Raw genomic sequence first — 21,326 nt, forward strand, 5'->3', positions numbered from 1 at the left:
GCTGGTTAATGAGGCTCCTATGAGCTTCATGTTATGTGCAATAAAGAGGTTGAGAGAGATGTTCTGTATTTCATAACAATTAGTATTCTAGCTCCTTAATCGTTGCACTGTAATGGTAAATGATAAATATGCTGCTTTATTCATATTGTTGTAGGTTTCTGGAAGATTAAACCTAATTATTTAGAAGTATTAATTAATTAGGTTTGAAATGTCTGCACTGCTAAACTGAAAACTAAGGTAACAGAGGTGCTGTAATGTTTAAAATGTTGCCATCTGCTCTCCAACGAGTCAGGAAACAAATACAGGGTTTGAGTTTTTATCGCTACTTGAAAAAGTTCAGGATTTATTTTTTAGCAATTCTTAATAGATGAAAAAAAAATGGATTTGGCATTTAGCACAACTGTGAAACCTGCGTGGATTTTACAGAATGTTATTTCCATGTTTGGTCAGTAGAGAGTGCAAAACATCCATATTTTAGCACTATAAACATCTAACAAGTGGTGCTCTCCAGTTTATGTGTGATGGACCCTCCATTCAGAGTATATTTATGTTTACATTTTGTGTCAGAGTTTGTTCAAACGCTGTATGGGGTTGATATTGTGAGATAAAGTTGAATGTTTTAAGGGCTTTTGGAATATTTAATCTGTATCTCTCTGGTGGGATTTGCGTGTGTGGGTGTCAAAATAATCACGGGTCACAAATGCCATTCAGTCCATTTGAATTAATAAACATCCAAAGCTGTCTTGTCTGATTAATGCTTCTGCCTCATGTCTCATTTGAGAGATGACAAACACTGCACTTCCTGTCCTGTGCAGGTTCATGTGGAACGTACAATTGACTATAAACTTACTGTCCTTGTATCACATCCCCCTATTGACCATATTATCAACAGTTTGCTGTGGTGGTAACTACTTCCACACCCTTTCCATGTTCACTGCTTATCTTGTAGTTCCAGTGAAGAGGGCAGAAAGTCTGGCACTGCTGATAATCTGCAGCCAGACTGACAACAAATAAACAACAATTAAAAATTTGATTACTTCTCTAATTCTTTATATATGTATATATATATATAATAGAATAGAATAGAAATACTTTATTAATCCCTTCTAAGAGCCCTCAGGGAAATTCATATGTTTTATTTTTCAAAATCAAACAAATTGACCACCTAATAAACACTTTAAAAAATGGTTGAAATGTCAGTGTATCACAAATGCTGAATTTCCTCCCATCAGGTGCCTCTAGGCTTTTGTCCGGTGGCCCTTAGTTCCAGCTTGTTTTAGGTTGCTTTTGTTGCTGTCCTGTCACTTAGGACTGACTCTACTCAGAAAGTAGAACACTTTACTTCTCAGAATTCATCTTGGTAGATCTAAAGTCAGTTACACAATTAATAAATACCAGTAACCCAGTTTCATCGGTAGTAATGTGTTTTATAGCACCTTCAACATGTTTGATAACTGATGTGGAGATTTGGATCATGAGATCTTTCACAGTACTCTTCCATTTGTTTTCATAAGGATTCAACTTGGTTCTTCCTGTCCAAAGAGAAGAGTGACAGATCTAGCAAGACTTTATAATCTGTCTACACTTGCATCTTGATGTACACCCTTTGTACTTATATACTAATGAAGGTGTAACAAGTAAAGATTGGCTGTAATCTATCTATCTATCTATCTATCTATCTATCTATCTATCTATCTATCTATCTATCTATCTATCTATCTATCTATCTATCTATCTATCTATCTATCTATCTATCTATCTATCTATCTATCTATCTATCTATCTATCTATCTAAATTCCCTTGTGTACATCTAAAAATGTGTATTGTTATAATTATGGAAGATATTTAGTGATCAACCTGCGTTCACGCGCACATATACATCGCTTACAGAACACGCGCCTGCCGGGTCACGGAAAGTCTGGAGGCTTTGCTCCGCCTCATTTTCATGCTCAGTAAGTTTTCATCATTGATTAACTGCCTTGAAGTCGACCTTTCTGAAGTGATACAAACAAACGCACCGACCTCAGAGCGGCTCCAGCGCGCGGTCGTCCTGGCAGCGCTGAATTACTCTTCAGTGTCCTCACCTGAGCAGACTGCCCACCTCCTCCTCATCCTCAACACACAGGTGAGTAAACTGCATTGTTTTCTGGTGCTCGCTGCGTTTATTACTGTTATTATTATAGAGGTTTTATGTTGTTTAGGAAGGTCACAAGTTTATGATCCTCGCTCGTAATTTCAGACGTAGAGGTCTGTTCTCAACTTGCTGAGCAGCTATTGTGCCCTGCTAATATCTCAATATAGATATCTGAGATTAGTCCAGGATTTTAAGACATTCTGTGATCACTTGGGTCTTTAGACTGCATGTAGTTATAAGTCCGTTATGCGTTCACCATCATCCACTCAGTTTCTTTTCTTTTTTTTTAGGAAAATATATTTCTGCTGTCTTTGTAGTAACTAAACTGTGTATTTAGAGTTTATATGCTTTATTCTTATTGTGCTAACGCAGTTCAGGCGTCAACATATCTGATGCTCCACTGCGTTTAGGTTGTCACTTTTAAGATGAATTGTTAATGACATGTAAACAAATTAGTAATAACACCTGTCTAATGGAATTAAACACAGCTTTCTTTATCTTAACTATTTTTATCAGCTGATGAGAACACAGTGTCAGGCTTCCCTGGTGTCTTTGATTTTCAGAGCTCCTGGTGAGTGAGCAGCTGAAGCTCAGTGTACTCTGAAGTAGGCAGTCAGACGAAGTTCACACTTGGGTGTGTCTGTGAATCCTTCACCACCTCACTCACAAGTTAGGAGTCTGGTTAAAATGAAAAACCCCAAACACTTCCACACATTGCTTCTCAGATTTATTTTTTCAGTTGCTTCCATTCTGCTAGAAGCCATGTAAAAGAAGTCTAACATGGGGCCAATATAATACCTAGATAGCTGAGATAGAGAAATTATAAATATGTAATTAGAACAGGTTGGTTGTATGAATAGATAATAACAGTTTAAATGTTTAAATTGCATGAAATGCTTGCATGGCTCTTCAGTCTCTTTCTCTCACTTCTCTGGATCGCCAAGTAACAAGAAATCTGAAGGAAACTCCTGAAATGTTGCTTCACAGAAAATGTTAATCAGGCTTGTTTCATTTCCTAGTTTAAAGTAAACAAAGCCAGCATTATTGTGATCAGCCAAACAAAGTACAAGTTCACTGTGTCAGCAATGAAAAAAAAAATTTTTAAAAAAGTAAAGCAATATCACAGAAGGCTGTACAATAAAATTTGCCCAATGCTTGTATTGCTGATATTTTATTTGAACTAGAAACTTAAATTTCCAAAGTCATTTGGGAAATTTCAACATGAATGACCCACAAAATATTGTTTTAGTGCAGAATGCTTTGCAGCCATATTCTGCTGATGGTAGTAAACATCGTTCATACTGTTTATTAGCACCGTTTTAACGAGAGGCTCAATCAGTTATAGTGATGTCCAACTTCTGTCTGTGAACGTGTTGCTTTAGTGCCTCCAGTGCAAAAAACAGAATATAATGTGCAGACGGGCACATTATGTGCTGCTGCAATGTAAAACTGTAATGGTCTGGCTACTTATCCAGGGTATAACCTGTCTAGATAGATTAAAGAAGATTGTATTATTTAATTATTTATTATTTATTGTCTAGATTGTAATTAACAAAAGCACAATTTGTAACTTTGGCTCACACCTGATATAAGAGGCTAAACTTTGAGTGTTATTGCAATATTTTATTTAAGTTGTCTTTGGTCACATTTAAGTGGACACCAGCTCTGTCATACTATTTCATTATGAGTCTTGTTTGAGCAGACCTTATTAAAAAGGTACAGTTTGCTAAAATGACCATTTTAAAATATACAGATTTGCACTGCAGGCTGTTAGATGTTAATTTGTAGTGAGGTTTTTTTTTTTTTTTTTTTTTTTTTGTACATTGGACAGAGGCAAACTGGCACACAATACCATGTGGAGGATGTATCACAGAGAAGGATAAAAGTGCCTTTTTGCCATCAAGGAAATTCTCTGAAAGTAAGTTTATTTATTTATTTATTTTTTACATAATGTTTAAGTGTTTTGCACTGACACCACTGTAAAGTATAAATTCCACAATTACTATTATTTTTGTTTGATCAATTAGACGTCATTGGTTTAACCTTTATTAGCCCTACCAGCTACAATTATAATGACAAAGAAGTGACTTCTTTTATGACTCACCAGATTAACAGACCTGGACCTCCTCAGGAGAAAATATGTCATAAAAACGGGACTTTTTTCATTCCTGTGGTAGAAACGTCATCCCACATGTTTTGACAAATATGAAAATGACACAATATTTAACATGTAAATATGATTCCTGCCACTTTCCCTCCTCTCTCTCTCTCAGACACACACACACGCACACACACATAATGTCCCATGTCCACTGCTTTAGATAATATAACATCAACTTCAGGACTTGATCCTAACAACCAAAATGGTGTCCTTAATGTTGAAGTGTAATAATCAGCGGGTTTTGTCGCCAGTAATCAAAGGTCTCCTCAAATATAAATATTCACCTCCCACAAAAGCAGGCACACACACACACACATTCAGTATACTCTCATTATCCCTCATTGTTTTTCTGTTTCTCCAGCATCTCTTTCCCTCCAAACAAGAACGACCAGTTCCACCGGATACTTTGGCTCTCATACAGAGGTCAACACCTGACTCTGGAAAACACACACATACACATTTAGACAACAGAAAATAAAATGTTAATCAGCTTTGCTTTATTCAATGCCCACAAGAAGAAGTTTGTGAAGAGAAACAAAAAAATAAACATAATTGAATCCTAAAGTTTTTTAATCATCTTTCCTCTCCTCTCACAGACCAACCATTGATTCTCTAGGTGGGCCTCGAGAGGCAGTGGAATATAATAGCCATGGCACACTGTAATGTGAGTGTACTTTTTAGTGATGTTTTAATTTTAATTGACTTTATGCTGCAGTCTGTTTAACCTTGTGACTCAGCAAACATGCTTGCAGCCGTCTTTAAAGTACAACCTTGTGAATATGCTCTTTGTTTAACAGATATCTTGAGACCAAACTATTTTTGAAATCTGGAATATTTTTTATTGTTTGTCTTTTTCATTGGGTTTCTAAAAGGTTTTGCCAGAAGACATTGCACAAAAATCTGGCAATCAGAACTATCTTACATTAAACTGTTGGTCATATTTAAGGAGAGTAATAATCTTGTGTCAGTGACTCCGTACCACATGATTGTCGTAATGCCGGATGAGAAGAAGGTTTTTTGCTTTTCCTACAATTCTGGTATTTCAGTGTGAATGCACAAGTTTTCCAAAGTTATCTGGAATTAAAAATGGGAAATACTGGACTCTGTGTTTTTTAGATAATTGAAAACATATATATTTGTTTTTAGTAATTTCTTTGAACTTCATTTGTTTTTTTTTTGTTTTGTTTTTTTAATTTTCCAGTTGCGATCAGAATCCCCCTCTCCTCATGATGATGTCAACTTGGGACCTTCAGCAAACCCACAGTCAGTAACTCTGCACTCACTGATCAGCAGCTCCTTACTTGTATGAAGTACAGCTTAAAACCCAGCAGGAATACAATATTCAATTTTATACCAACTTTGCTGAATCAGAAACTATCCCAGATTATTATTATTATTATTATTATTATTATTATTATTATTATTATTATTATTATTATTATTATTATTTATTTCTTCTTTTTTTTAAAAAGGTATTTAGTCCTTTAAGTTGTGTATTTTGTGTACGGTGGTGCTTTGAAGTTTGCTTCATAGGTATGTTCTAAAACATTGCCAGAAATTTGCTTACATTTTCAAAGTAAATGGGAAAAATTTGAATGAGAAAATTGCACAAAAAGATAATTCCTTATGGAAATCCATTTGTCAAAAAATGGGACTTATCTGTAAAATACAAATAAAAACAGTATGTTTGAAAATCTCGTAAGAGCACAGAAAACAGAAAATGTTGAAAGTAAGGCTCGTTTCGTAGCTCATTTTGAATTTGATGGCAGGAACAAACATTAGCATAAAGCCATGTTTGCCACTCTGCAGCATCTCCTCTTCTAACCACAATCTGTAAACTTGTGTGATCTGAAAAATGATTGGCTAAACCTTTTGGAGATTAGCGTTGCTCCCACAGTCCTGGGTCTTTGTCATATTTAGACTTTCATGACGCTCCATGATGTTGTCAGTAGTTTAACGGTCTAGACTGCAGGCAGGCCAGCTCAGCACATAGAGTCTTCTACCACAGAGTCATGTTGGGGTAGATGCAGTATGTGGTTTTATCATTAACTTGCAAAAAGATGCAGGGCCTTCCCTGACAAAAGTTGTTATCTGGATGGAGCTGTAACTTTCAGCATTAATGGGGCCTTTCCAGTTGTGTAGGTTGCCAGTTCAGTAGAGACTACCACACCTCCACACCATCAGAGATTTAGGTACTTGAATTGAGTGCTGATTGCAAACCAGATGGTTCCTCACTTCTTTAGTCCAGAGGATGCAACATTTCATATGCATATGCATACAAAAAGGTCAAATTTGGATTCATCTGACTACAGAACAGACTTTTACTTTGTTTCAGTCTATTTTAAACGAACATGGGGCCAAAGAACATGGTGACATTTCTGGAACACATATTTCTTCTTTACATGGAAAAGGTTTAACCTGCATTTATGGAAGAAACAGTAAACTGTTTTTATAGACAATTATTTCTGGAAGTGTTTCTGAGCCTGTGCAGATTTAAAGTACAGAAGATTTCAAAAGGCTTACAAACTTTCCAGCACCACTGTATTGGAAGGATAAATTCAGACAAATTAGTTTTTTTTTACTGGCTTTTCCACAAATTAGAAGCTATTCCAAATGAAGAGCTTCAGAGTGTTTAAGTGATATGGATTGCAAAGCAACGAAAGGCATTTAATAGATTACTGTCTTTCTTCAATCAGTGCCAGACCCACTGACTTTGACTTCTTGGCTGTCATTGGTAAAGGGACCTTTGGAAAGGTAATGCCAAAACTATTAATTATTTATCTCTTCGCTGTTCAATGAATGTCTTGTTTTTGTGCTCGGTGGTTTCCTTGTCAGTCTTTCAGCTCATATATTCACCTGGACAGACTCTGTGGTTAATCTTTTTTATTTGTTTATTTATTTATTTATTACAATCAAACAACACACAATTAATTTTTAATTTAAGCGTGTATGATTTAATAGTTACTCTGATCTGCTAAGCAACAGAGACAGAATAGACAGAATAAGAAGAAAACTCTAAACAACTGCTGCTGACATTGCAGGCAGAGTCACGAAGAGCCTGCATGCCAACTACTGATCAAAATGAACTGCCCTCTTCATGAATCATTAACCTAAATTTCACAAAGGCCTCTCATGTGTTCCTGGATGCCATCCAGTCAATGACATATAGAATAAAGAAAATATATCTCAAGGTATTAATTGAATTCTGGACTTCTTTTCTTATATTTACATTAAAAACACACAATTTTTTTTTAAAGAAAGATGTTTATCTTTGCATGAAGATATCTCAAATTTCTTAGTTTTCCGTTTTCCACAAATCCCCCATCTGCATTGTGTGCACTTCTTCGATAAAATGTCCTGACAGCAGTGTGGTGAAATGCTGGTGCAGAATGTTTACTAAACAAACCACTAACATGGAAACCTTCATGCAGGTTCTGCTTGCTAAGCTCAAAGCCGACAACAAGTTCTACGCAGTTAAAGTACTGCAGAAGAAAATCATCCTAAAGAAAAAAGAGGTATTTATTCTATTTCTAATCAGCAGTTAATTATCCCTAGCTTAACATTAATACAAACCGAATCTTACAGAAATTACAAACTGACATGTTCATCCTAAAAAATTAAGTTTTTGACTTAAAAAATTTGATGGAAACTTTTCATTCATCAGAACAAAAATTCACTCCAGTCCAGGGATTTAATTTTACGGTTAGGTTGCATGTAAATGTGCTTATGTGTTGCTGGATTAGTATCTTTGAGAGTTATTAGTAAACAGTCTTCTGACCCAGCAACAGGATCCAAATCTTATCTAATCTACAGCTTGTTCTGTACAAAGGACGGACTTTACAACCCGCAGAAAACAAACAGACCACCTTTGTGTTTGTCAGTCAACACAGTGAAATTATCTGATCACTGAACACTCATCTTCCTCTTGTTTAAAGTGCTTTCTTTTCTGCTTAAGTTAAATTGTTTACATGCTTGTTTACATCTTTGGAAAAACATAATGGATGGCCTGCTTTTTTATGTTCTTAGACTTATATAGATGTCATACAGAATTGCTGACTCATCCTCCTCACCTTCGTTGTCTTGTTGCTTGCTCTTATGTCATGCACACTACTTTTCTGAGATGTTTAATTTGCTCCAGTTAATCATTTATGTTTTGTTTAAATAAACATTTTATATCACTTGATTAAACAGTAGCATTCAGTAAGTACACCTTAATGAAGCAAGACTGCAAAAAATTACTTGTATTATCAATAATGAGCTATAAAACTTAACATTTTCAGAAGTTTTAAAGTTTGCCCTGTTGTATTTAAAACAGCATTAAATAGCTAATATTAGATTCAATTGACTTTAAAATGACTGCTGATTTAAAATTGCTGGCAGACAAATAATTTGAAATGAAAATAGAAACTGCACATTTTCTACTGCACATCTAAAATACTAAAAACTGAACAAAAAGGGGCTTTTAAGACATTAGCATTGAGATAAATCATTCGTGTGCCTCTTCTCATCCAGCAGCATGGGCGCACAGTGACTCCAGGAAGACTCATCTGAACTTTCCTTAATATAATAAGGATTCTGTTTACACTTATTTATTTATTTATTTATTGTAAAGATTGCATGGCTGTAAACACGTCACAGAGTCTAGTGAACATGAAGCACTAACAATTTCATAATGTGCACATGGTGTTTGGAAACATCTGGAGATACACTTGCAACAATGAACAACAGAAACCAACAAGCCTTTTTTCTCCTTACATGTGTGTTTATTTCCTGGGTTCTTCATTCAGAAATATTCAGTAAAGTGATTAAATAAATTTTGTACATATCATAGAATTTCATACATATACATACATATAAATATATATATATATATATGTGTGTGTGTGTGTGTGTGTGTGTGTGTGTGTGTGTGTGTGTGTGTGTGTGTGTGTGTGTGTGTGTGTGTGTGTTAATTTCTTTCTCCTTTTTTCCTCCCCTTAGCAAAAAAACATCATGGCAGAGAGAAATGTTCTGCTGAAAAGTCTGAAACACCCATTTTTGGTTCGGCTCCATTATTCCTTTCAGACCTCAGAGAAGCTCTACTTTGTCCTCGACTATGTGAATGGGGGAGAGGTACATGTTTTACAACAAATAAATAAACTCAGCATAATTCACCTTTTTAAAAATACAGACTTCATTTAACTTGATCAAAACTGAAATTAGATTGATATAGTACTAACCAAGAGTTTAAACACACCTCCCCATTTATTTTGAATAGGTATGTGTGTCCAAACTTTTGACTGGTACTACATGCATTTAGAAATGATGACAGATTATAATGCTGCAAATCTATTTAAGATTTTTGCAGAACTGAGTAAAACACTCACTGACCACTTTATTAGGTACGAATGTTTAATTGTTTGTTAACACAAATAGCTGATCAGCCAGTCACATGGTAGCGACTCACTGCATTTATTCATGTAGACTTGGTTAAGATGACTTGCTGAAGTTCAAACCAAGCACCAGCATGAGGAAGAATAGATGACGTTGAATGAGGCTTGGTTGTTGGTGCGAGATGGGCTGGTCTGGGTAACTGCTAATCTACTGGGATTTTCACATACAACCTTCTTGTATGTGAAAAAAAATACCCAGTGAGTAGCAGTTGTCTGAATCAAAATTACTTGTTGATATCACAGGTCAAAGAAGAATGGGCAGACTGGTTGGAGATAATAAAAAGGCAATGATATCTAAAATAACCTGGGAGAAATGGACTGCTTATACAACATCAGGATAAGAGTGACTATATTGATAACAACATAGGAGCAAACTGTAGAGACATGGCAATCCACTATGTTCTTTTTCTTTTGAGACTTTTATTTTTTTGCCATCCCTCTGTATGTCCATATCTGCATGCTGCTACATGCTACATGTTGTTTAAAAAAGAAATAATAAAAGGAAAGTGTTAGATATCTAAAATAACAATTTGTTACATCCAAGGCATGCAGAATACTATCTCTGAATGCACAACACATTGACTAGATGAGCTACGGCATCAAAAGACCACACCTGTCAGTCAAGAACTGGAAACTGAGGCCACCGTTTGAACAGGCTCACCAAAGAGAGACAGTAAAAGATTGGAAAAACGTTGCCTAATCTAATTTGTTTTGATTTCAACTGCAATATTCAGATGGCAGGTTCAGAATTTGAGAACACCAACTGTTCAGGTTGCTGGTGGTGGTATAATGGTGTGAGGTATTTTCTTTGGACCCTTTAGTGCCAACTGGTTTACTACAGCCTACTTGAGTATTGTTGTTGATTATATCAACCACAGTGTACCAATCTTCTGATGATTACTTCCAGCAGGACAAAACAACATGTCACAACGTTCAAATCATCCCAAACTGGTTTTCGGCTATTGTACTCCAATGGTCTCCACTGTCACCACATCCAATAGACAGTTTTAATCCAATAGAGCACTTATGGGACGTGGTAGAACAGGAGATTCTTGTTATGGATGTGCAGCTGACAAATCTGCTGCAACCATGTGATGCCATCATGTAAATATGGACCAAAATTACTGAGGAATTTTTTTCTACACCTTTTAAATCTTTGCCATGAAGAATTAAGGCAGTTCTGAAAACAGGAGGTGGTTCAGCCCAGTACTAGCAAGGTGTATCTAACAGAATGGCTAGTGAGTGTTTATTAAAGGCAATATTAGGACAGCAAATTTTACAGCCAAAACATTGGTAGTCTAATTAGAGACATCGCTTCCAAAGCAGGATAAATGTTTTTCTATGGATGTAATTTAAAACCAGTTAGTTTTCCCTGGTTTGCTGACCAATCATAGATTCCTTTATTTTGTCATCCCTCAATACTATTAGTTTTTAATTTCTCCTCATATCTCTTCAGTTGTTCTTCCACCTTCAGAGAGAGAGGTGTTTTTCAGAGCCCAGGGCGAGGTTCTACATATCTGAAGTAGCAAGTGCTATCGGCTATCTTCACTCTCTCAACATCGTCTACAGGTCAGATGAAAGCTCACATATTCATGAAAATACCAGGCTTATTCACCAGTTTCTCTTTTTTTCTTGTTCTCTGTAGAGATCTGAAGCCAGAGAATATTCTTTTAGACTCTCAGGTAAGTCCACTGTGAATAAAACTCTGATTTCTTCATTTGCATTTGGTGCTGTTGTGCATTATTTGTATTCTTTGTGTGCAGGGCCACGTGGTACTGACAGATTTTGGTTTGTGCAAAGAGGGTGTAGAACCTGAGGGAACCACCTCAACTTTCTGTGGCACTCCAGAAGTGAGTAAAAACTACATAAAACTTAGTTCAAAACACTCCTTCAAAATTAGACTGAAAAGGAGTGCAGCAGACATACTTACTTTTTTCATCTGTAAACTTGACTGACACTTAGATTTTGCTCAATAATATAAAATCGGTTTAATAGTGACAAAAATCCAGACACAAATTATATTCATCTTAGTTATGATTGGTTTGTTTTCTGTTCTGTTCACTCTGTCTGAAGTACTTGGCGCCAGAGATTCTCCGTAAGGAACCATACGACAGGACAGTGGACTGGTGGTGTCTGGGAGCAGTTCTTTATGAGATGATCTACAGCCTGGTATGTGTATTTGTCAGTGTGTGAGTGATTAATGGGCTATACATTTTGATCAAATTTAGATATTGAAAGTCTTTGACTTTTTAAATCATATGCTGATTGCAAGGAGTCGCATGAGACCTCTGGCACAGAAAAGAGACAAGATGCAAGATGGATGCCAAATTAGCCTTTGTTAGGGGGTACCAAGGTGCAAAAATCTGCCAAAGTTTAGTATTGCCTCTTTAAGAGTGTCTTAACATAGGGAAAGTTGGGTTTTATTTTAAATATGAAGAAGGCTATGTTAGTCTTTGTCAGTAGTATGATATTAATGCCAATAATTTTGCTTCAGCCTCCTTTCTACAGTCGTGACGTTAGTGAAATGTACGATGGGATCCTCCACAAGCCACTGCCGCTGCCTTCAGGGACTTCTGAGACCGTCTGCTCTCTGCTAGTAGGTCTTCTGCAGAAAGACCCGCACCGACGCCTTGGGGCCATCGCTGACTTTGTGAGTGTGGCATGATTAAAAAAGTGTGCCTTGTTTTCTTTAGACTCACTAATGACATAATTGTATTAAATACTGCATTAGTTAAGAAGTCAGCATGAATTCTTCTAAATGTATAAAGAATCTTTCAAACTTTCAAGGTGACTTTTTCTTAATAGTGTAGTATTTGTAAAAGCTTTGTCAAGCTAAATAAGTGTATGTTTTTAAATATAAATGATTATGACTACAGACTTAAACATGTATTGATTGTCTTGTTTTAAATGTTATTATTCTTATAGTTAGAAATCAAGAACCACCCTTTTTTTTTACCAATCAACTGGGATGACCTTTACCACAAGAGAATCATTCCTCCTTACAACCCAAATGTGGTGAGTTGTTTGTTTGAACTTCTCGATGTATTGTGTCTACAGATTAAGATCGCACCAGCACTCTTTATTTAGTTAGACTTCCAGAGATGTGTTTAGCTTCTCAGATCTCTCAACAAAAATTCCATTTACTTAGTTTTTTTTAAATTACAGTTTATTTTCTGGTGGGATCACCCAACAATATCCTAAAATCTCAGTTATTTGGCAGATTTTCACAGACTGTTTATTCTGTTTTATTATTATTGACTGAAAGTTTAATTGAGGTCAATGCTGTGGTTTTTATTGCTCATTTTGTTGATGCAAATATTAGCTTTGGTTTCCAGTTATTATTTAACAGAAACCATAAGCAACATGACTTACTTTACTTACAAAGCAGGTTTTACATGGAAGAAACCCATCATATGGACCTGGGAGACTTTAGATAGATGTAATTATTGATGTTTACAAGAAAAACAGGAAAACTTATCATGAGTAACACTTAATGCATATTATATACAATTAAATTATACACTTTAGCTGATGCACTCCTGTTTATCTGTAGTCTTTTTTTTCTCATAGCAGTTGTGGTATGTTGATGTAAAATTATGTCCTTGTTAAGGTGCCTCTGTGTTCTTTTGCTCATTAACACTGATACAACAGATTTGGTGTAACTATCTGTTAGTGTCTACAATCTAAGTTGCAAGCTAATATAAAAAACACCAGGAAGTTACAACATTAAATTGGTCTTTTCCACTGTTTCGGCTTATAGTTACACACACACACATCAGTTCGACTTTGTTATTACCTCCGCTTCTGGTTCATAGGTAAATGAACTTTGACTTCATACTCTGCTTCTATACCTTATAACCAGACAAACTTTTAGGGCTTTTAGGGCATTGTGTTTTTCTGGATTTCTTTTTTGTCTTGTTTGTCTTTTATGTTTTTTCATTTTTCCTAATAGTTTTATTATCTTTTGTGGAGGTTTTTGTGATATTTATCTGAGAAATATATTGTATAAGAAAGCATGACTTAATTACTTACATTTATTTTCTTCCAGAGAGGCCCAGCTGACACTCAGCATATTGATCCAGAGTTCACCAGGGAAATGGTTCCTAACTCTGTGAGTCGGACCCCAGAGTTTAACGCCAGCACCAGCTCCAACAACGCCTTCAATGGGTTCTCCTTTGTCGCTAGTGAGGATAGTTTCCTGTGAGGCACAAAGATTTTAACTATTAGGTGTCTTAAAATGAATGTTGTTGACATAGGAAACTATTTCTCTTTTAAGTTAGGATTTCCCAACTTAAACAACTTAAAACTGCTCCTTGTGTGAAACTGCCAGAATCCTTCATGGCACGGTGCAGAGATGGAGTGTTAAAGTTGTCAAATATCGAACAAAACACAAGTTCTGGATGCTGATAAAAGAGTTGTTCATTTTAATTATTCTATAAAGACACCTTACCACATGGTGCCTCCTTTTATTGAAACATAAAAAACAAAATTGTCTTTCCATCTAAGTCTAAACTCAGCTCTATCGCTCTTTTTTGACATCAGATGTTAATACATACTTGTGTCAGACTTGCAATTGTTAAAGACAAACCATTAAAAAGACAATGACAGCCTCTTCTAAATCTTATCAATTTATGTACTTTACTACACTGTAATATTTTATATGTAAGTGGATAATTTACACTTTGGCACTGGGGCAAAATCATGTAAAAGTGGTTGCTTATAGCTACTGTTATTAAATACAAAAAGTACATAGAGTTTATTTTTTTAACTATATGAAGCAAGATCAGACCGATCTTCCTGCTGCAAATGGCCGACACTCCACAGTGAAACAATTTTCAGCGTGTTTTTCTTCTTCCTTAAAAGCTGAAATAAAATTCAAATTCATGAACAAGGTAAAAATATTAATATGAACAATTAAAAATTTATTGTGTCAAATTTTTCCAAGGATGCACTGATGTTCAAAAATACTCCACATAGCCGCCATCTACACTGCAGTGTGAACATTATACATGTTTATGTTGTGGAATAGAGCTTGTTTTTTCTGTACTGTAACTGGGGAAAGTTCAGAGAAATCTCTACACACAATTATTGAAGTCTGTATATAGCAAATCATTTCATTAGTTTGTGTAACAGGATAGAAGAGCTCATGTAGCCAACATTTGTAAATACAAAGTGGCTGCTTTGCCAAGTATTTATTACTGTGCTAATGTGATCATATCAGCGTAAAACCATGACATGCCTTAAACAAAGCTAGTAATGTATTGTGCTACGTGTTGCCAGTCATTGATGCAGTTAAAAATGTTTATTTTTGTTATCTCAATCATATATTAATGTAAAGTTTTGTTTCTGCATCTGATATTAAAGAACATATTCAAAGTTCTGAACATGACTTATTTCCATCAACCTCACAGAAAACGTTTCATCTGCACACGTGTCAGATGTTTTTGTGTGAAACCAAACACTTGCAGTGAATTAACCATTGGTTTTATGGGGTGACAAGTAGAATTTCCTCCTTCAAATGGTCCTCTGACCTTGAAAACTGTAAGTCTGTTTTCCAAGCTGTTCTTCCCTGACTAAACGGAGAAGCTGATATTATTAAAGGGTTACGCTGCCACCAGCAGAGTCAAAGCAGACTGATGACAGCAACAACAAAAACTCACGTGTGTGTCTGTATATACAGAAAACTTATTAATAAATGTCAAAACATTTACATGTTCTTTTGAAAGGAAGAGTTAAATGTGATGGAAGCCAGTCTTTGGTTTATTACTTCACTGACCAGACCTGCTTCTCAGTTCTCAGCGATGCCGGCATCTTAGTGAACTGAGGCTTTTGTAGCTTTTATGCAGCTACTGACTATAAATCTAGATGGTAACTTAAGAATATATAAAAATTATATTAGTAGTGACATTAAATACATTTGATTTTAGCCACAACTTGCAACAATTCTTTTCTTTTTCCTCAATTATGGCCATTGGTGAAAAAGCATATACATTAAGTCCAACAAAGTTTCATTGTATTCTAGCTGTAAACTTTTACCCTGCCTGTTACGTAGAGCGTCTTTGTTAACAAGGAGTCATTTTTTTTATACTGAGCAGAACATTATATAACATGTAAACATTGTATAATAATAATAATAATAATAATAATAATAATAATAATAATAACTGTTGCATCTTTTTTTTTTAAATAAACACATGTAGTTTTATAACAGAAAAAAGCAGATAAGGTATCTGATAAATAATTAAGGCCATAATTAAATTGGAACTGGTGACCTGAAGTGGAGACAAATTAAACTGTTTGACTTAAAAAATATCAGATTTTTTTTTATGTATTCTTTTTCAGTTGTGTGTCTTTATAAGTTCATAGTTTTACGTCTTGAATTAAACAAGAAACAAAAAAGAAAAAAAAAAGAAAAAATCCTGAGTGTGATTTTACTCAAAAGCTTTTCCATGCTTGTACAGAGCTCTGTTTACCTATGTGCACATCTCTCTCTTCTGTTACACTTTAGGCATCACATAAAGTACTTATTTTCTAAGTAAACATAGACAAATAGACCAAGGGTCAGATTATATAGTTCTAAATGTCATGAAACATCTCCGGTGTAACATGCAAATGGCTTGGCACACAACATCATGTGGTTTAGGTGCTGCTGAACACAAGTATGCAGTGAAAAAGTATGAATAAGTGAATAAGGATGCAATGAATAACAGCACACATGCCGAGGCATCAGGAAGCTCAGCTGACTGAGCAGGTGTCCCATGCTCACAAGGAGTAGCTGCCTGACACAGCTGGCTCAGGTTTGAGTCCCAGCTCTAGAACTGAAGCACATATTAAATTCATTAACTAAAAAATGATATGCTAACACATTTCCTACTGTAACCTGTATCAGTATCATAGCTGAAATAGTGATGAGGAACACAGAAATTAGAACTTATTAAGAAGAAATGAATTCTTTCATGTATAAACTTTTAGAAACCAGTGCTACATATTTTTTCATACAATATTTTACTTCTATAGACATGTACAGTGATGTTTTTCTATTTCTTAATTATATTTTACTTTTAATTTCATTTTTATCTATTCTACAAAAATATTTTTAAAATGTTATATTTCTATAATAAAAATATAGCTGTATCATTTCTTGCTATTTATCACTGATGCAAATTTGATCAATCAAAGAACTGTTGAAAGACACGAGCTGTAATGCCAATAATCTAACCGATGAGGTGAGGGAAGACTGATAACACGTGTAATAAAATTTATTTACAGATTCAGGTTAGATTTTCTTAGGTTTTGCTGCCATTTGCTTGATACCCTTGTTTGTTAGGACTACTTTAGTTTCATTGCAATGTCAGATTTAGTATAGAATTGTTTTATCTTGTCACTAATAATCAAGCAAAGCGCTGCAAGGAGTTGTCCTGTTAACCAGTAGACATATTAAATCATTATTTTCAAGCAATAAACAATCAAACCTACTCACTTGTGGAAAGAAAGTTGAAATCATTACTAACAATTCAGCATCTGCACTGCTGTACAATTGCCACACTTAGTGGTCAGAGTGAAAAAATGCAGCACAGCATGATCACCAGTATATGCAGTATGTAGTAGTATATGAGAACAGGTAATACCGTGAGGAACCAACAATTGCTTGCTAAGCATCACAACTGAGAAAAGGGATGATCAAACAAGAAAAGTGAATAAGGTAAAATGTATTTCCTTGATCTGTAAGTTCATACAAGTAAAGACACGCACACATTCATTTTCTTACATATGTGGAGATCTTGAAAAAATAAAACTTTCCCTCAGACAAACCTTACATAAATTTTCATCCAAACCTATAAATCTACTATTGATCCATCAGGTCCCTTCAACAATTTATTGGGCTTGTAGTTTCCAGACTCCATGTTGACACATACACAAGGGCGGAAGAAAATTGGCTTGCACATGCAGATGCTGACATGCTTCTACATGTGCCTTTGTTAATACAACAAAATAATAATGTAATATACTTATAATGAAAATAATAATGTTAAGTCTGTCCTTTCCAGCATTTATACTTCAGTACTCACCCATTTAATAAATCATATAGCAACAGCTCATAGTCCCAAATCTATTTAAATAATTTTTAAACCACTATTAGATAATCAATGACAGTCTCAAGCAGAAATGTTGATAAATGCTATTTAAGATGCTTTTTTTATTTATTTATTTTTTTTTATCACAAAGGGACCTTTTGGATTTTTAGCTTATGATGCTGGACAACAGATACTACCACTACCAATAGACTAATAATAATAAAATTTTCAGCATGATCCATGTTAAACAAATGGGTGATTCTCTGTTTTCAGCAACATTTTCACTTAATGACTTTTCTGTTTTTAATATTTTATTAAAAAACTGACATGTGTAATAAGAAATACATAGTGGTCAAGCTCAGGAATGGATAAAATAATAATTAAAGGTAGTTTTCTTAAACATAGTCCCTGAATGTAAGGAATGTTAGGGACATATACATATGGACCACAAATAGTTAAACATATAAATATGGACCAATAATGACTTTTTCTTAGAAAGACCGTGTTCCTTATGCTAATATAATATGCTTCATTCTTAAAATTGTATCTGATCATCTAGTTATAAATAGTATTTGTTTGTATTATTAAAAAAGAGAATTCTTTAACTCATTTTTACTGACAGCATGGGAAATCTTGGTAGTTTAAAAAACTTTTACCTATATGTGTATTTAATGTTCTTTACTTCCCAATATGGCACAACAAGATTCACAGTACGCAATGTTTTTGGTAAATAATTTACAAAAAAAAAAAAAAAAACCTTTACTAACAGGGTAGAATGGAACAGAAAAGGTTGAAAAATATTTGTTTCCAATCCCAAATGCTGATGATTTTCCTCATTGTCCTGCATTTTGCCATCTGAAACGACGGGTATTACAATAAAGCATTGCAATTATTTATTCAAATTAATTTTCTTTCTAGATTTGCTTGAAATGTGAAAATTGAAGGAAACAAAAGAATATGCTAAATATGTGTACATGATTCTGGGAGACAACGCATTCCTCTGCTCAGAAAATAACGGAGGGGATATGCATAAGAAACCACATTTTATTTAGGCTATTTTTAATTAAAACAGAATATATAAAATTTGCAATTCATATAAAAGCAATGGAATGCCTTAGCACAAAACCAGACATGAAACAAGTCAGACATGAAACATCAGTAACAAAATAACATGTAACATGCTATGGGCAAGAAAAACACAAGAGTGTAACACATTAACATCAAATATGAACAAAGGCTTTTAACAACACACAAACCATCTCATGAAGGGAGTGGGAGTGATGGACATCAACACAACATCTGCTCTTCATTTAACTTCCATGTGGCAGGATGAAGCTGTAGATATCTTTTATGGCTGCTTCGTCAGGCAAAGTACCTGCTTGTCATCATACTAACTGATGTCTTTCCTTGGGCTTGGCCAGTAGTACTTATTGATTATTTTATTATGGAGACAGTTCACTTCAATGTTGCTATCGTCCACCTTTGTGACGATGCCAGTGTAATAGTCATGGTCATATTCAACCACACACCATCGACCAACATGGTCACCTGTGATGACATTTGGTTGACATGCTGGTGTGGCTGCTTTCTTGTTAGCTTCCTCATCAGGTTGCAGGATTGCCTCTTGTAAATCAAAACATGGGCAGTATATTAGTCCATGCTCTCTTTGGCAAAAAAAGGGGATGTCTCTGTAGTGGATTTTCCCTTTACAGCTACTGATCACCTGATGGATTCTTATTGTTCCCCTCGCTGCTGTCAATGGGGGTACCTATGTAAAAAGAAGTGTGCACATCATATCTCTGGAAGACTAGTCCATCACCTGAAATCAGCATACCACTGTACATGATTTCAGGCACTTTTTCAACAGAGCATTTTTCAACAATGTTTTCTATTGTGTTACCCTGCAGTATAGTGTAAAACTATGTATATACATAGATAGTTATGTGTGGGTAATTACACACCGGATGATGGTGCCCCTGGACACATCATCAGTGATGTGACCTGGGATCACAGGGGGTTTCAGGTCTTTCAATAATCAGACCCCCTCCCCCAGGCAACCCAACCAGAGTTGATCAGGCCCCAGCTTGTGTCCAGGTAGCGCTACCCTACTAGCCACGCCTCTCCCCTCTTGATCCAGAACCACCTTGACGCCACCTCTGCCTCCCAGGCATCCCACTTAAAAGGGTTGGCATCTTGCCCGACAACCATTGCTCTGGTACTCCTCCACTAGCTCGGAGTAGCTTTGCCCTCTTTCTCTCATGGGCCTTCTCCATCCGGGCCTCCCACGGCACAGTGAGCTCCAAGAGAATTACCTGCTTGGATGCTACGCACCTCCTCAAGGATCAGCGACCTCCTCTCTTTCCCTTGTGCCCTACCATAGTGAGGTGTTCTGCCGCTATGCTAACAAGCTCTTCCCTGTGCCACTGTGCCCAACCTTTGCTGTAGCCTTGACTCTGCAATGCCTACAGCCTTGGAAGCTCTCCACTTACGTCCCGTCCTAACCTCGATCTCAGCTTGCGCGACCTTTGGGTCACTGGACTCGGTACTGAAGCAGCTCCCTCGACCGAGTGACCATGAACTTCTCGCTCAGGCTGCTGATGGGGAGCTTCAGCTTGTTGGTCTGCCCGTGTGTGTGTGTGTGTATTTGTGTATGCACATAATGTTAAAATACACCCACATATCTATAAATATGAAGTAAATAAAGTTAATAATATTATATTATATTTATAATTATTACTCTCAACCCTAATTTCTACCATGTTAGGTCTATGGACATAACAGCTAGATTAGCTAAAAAACAAAACAAAACAAAACAAAAAAACTTCCATCCTGTTAGGTCCATAGACTACCTTGACACCACCTCTGCCTCCTTGGCATCCCACTTCAATGAGTTGGCATCTTGCCCGCCAACCACTAATCCGGTACTCCTCCACTAGCTCAGAGTAGCTTTGCCCTCTTTCTCAAACCCAATAGGATGGAACTTTTTTGTTTTAAGCTAATTTAGCAGTAGCTCTTTAACTGATCAACATTTAACTAGCTAACCTTCAACAGAATAACACACCTTTAATAACTAAATGTTTTTTTTTTGTTTTACTGAAAATACATTTCCCTTAATTTACCATAACAAGGTGGAACTTTAAGAGTGCCTCATACAAGTCTAACATATTTAAGATTTTAAAAAGTAAGGGGAGTGTTACAGTTGAGGTTACCTCTTTTTCCACAGTTGGATTCCTGCCCAACCAAATGATGTCACTTCCTGTAAATGGCTTTTAGGAATTGTAGTACTTTTTTGAAGGCATGAAGCACATTCAAACAGGGTGGAAAATTACTACAGGGACATGTAGAATATGAAGGAAATAGCAAAAAAAAAATACAGTTTCACCAGATTCAAGTGCATAATAAGTTTTGTATAGTTTATTGTTATTAGAAGAAAAAAAATGAAAATTATAATTTTATGCCCTACTTCTAGGGGAAGTTGATTGCGTTGCACTGCAGACATCATTAAATTGATTGTATTTGTCAC

At 35.6% G+C, this 21,326-nt stretch overlaps 1 protein-coding gene across 3 annotated transcripts; it reads left to right on the forward strand.

Moving 5' to 3' along the window:
• The first annotated feature begins 1,991 nt into the window (after nucleotides 1-1,991).
• Nucleotides 1,992-15,101, forward strand: sgk2a (serum/glucocorticoid regulated kinase 2a). 3 transcript variants are annotated; one of them, XM_042003432.1, is made up of 15 exons: nucleotides 1,992-2,126; nucleotides 3,967-4,053; nucleotides 4,658-4,719; nucleotides 4,893-4,960; nucleotides 5,498-5,559; nucleotides 6,993-7,050; nucleotides 7,728-7,811; nucleotides 9,277-9,408; nucleotides 11,185-11,297; nucleotides 11,374-11,410; nucleotides 11,492-11,578; nucleotides 11,802-11,897; nucleotides 12,223-12,378; nucleotides 12,654-12,743; nucleotides 13,777-15,101. In XM_042003432.1, exons 4-15 carry the CDS (start codon nucleotides 4,946-4,948, stop codon nucleotides 13,930-13,932), a joined length of 1,086 nt encoding a protein of 361 aa, XP_041859366.1. In that variant the 5' UTR covers nucleotides 1,992-2,126; nucleotides 3,967-4,053; nucleotides 4,658-4,719; nucleotides 4,893-4,945; the 3' UTR covers nucleotides 13,933-15,101. The 3 variants fall into 3 exon arrangements, with proteins under 3 accessions (XP_041859366.1, XP_041859369.1, XP_041859368.1); XM_042003435.1 differs by lacking the exon at nucleotides 7,728-7,811; XM_042003434.1 differs by lacking the exon at nucleotides 3,967-4,053 and having other exon boundaries at nucleotides 2,018-2,126.
• The last annotated feature ends 6,225 nt before the right edge of the window (nucleotides 15,102-21,326 follow it).

The sequence above is a fragment of the Melanotaenia boesemani genome, chromosome 13 (assembly GCF_017639745.1).
Source record: "Melanotaenia boesemani isolate fMelBoe1 chromosome 13, fMelBoe1.pri, whole genome shotgun sequence".
Taxonomy (NCBI): domain Eukaryota; kingdom Metazoa; phylum Chordata; class Actinopteri; order Atheriniformes; family Melanotaeniidae; genus Melanotaenia; species Melanotaenia boesemani.

Coding starts and splice junctions, on each gene's coding strand:
- sgk2a (XM_042003432.1), top strand. Junction 11,579..11,801: donor CTTTCTGTGGCACTCCAGAA/GTGAGTAAAAAC, acceptor CTCTGTCTGAAG/TACTTGGCGCCAGAGATTCT. Junction 11,898..12,222: donor ATGAGATGATCTACAGCCTG/GTATGTGTATTT, acceptor ATTTTGCTTCAG/CCTCCTTTCTACAGTCGTGA.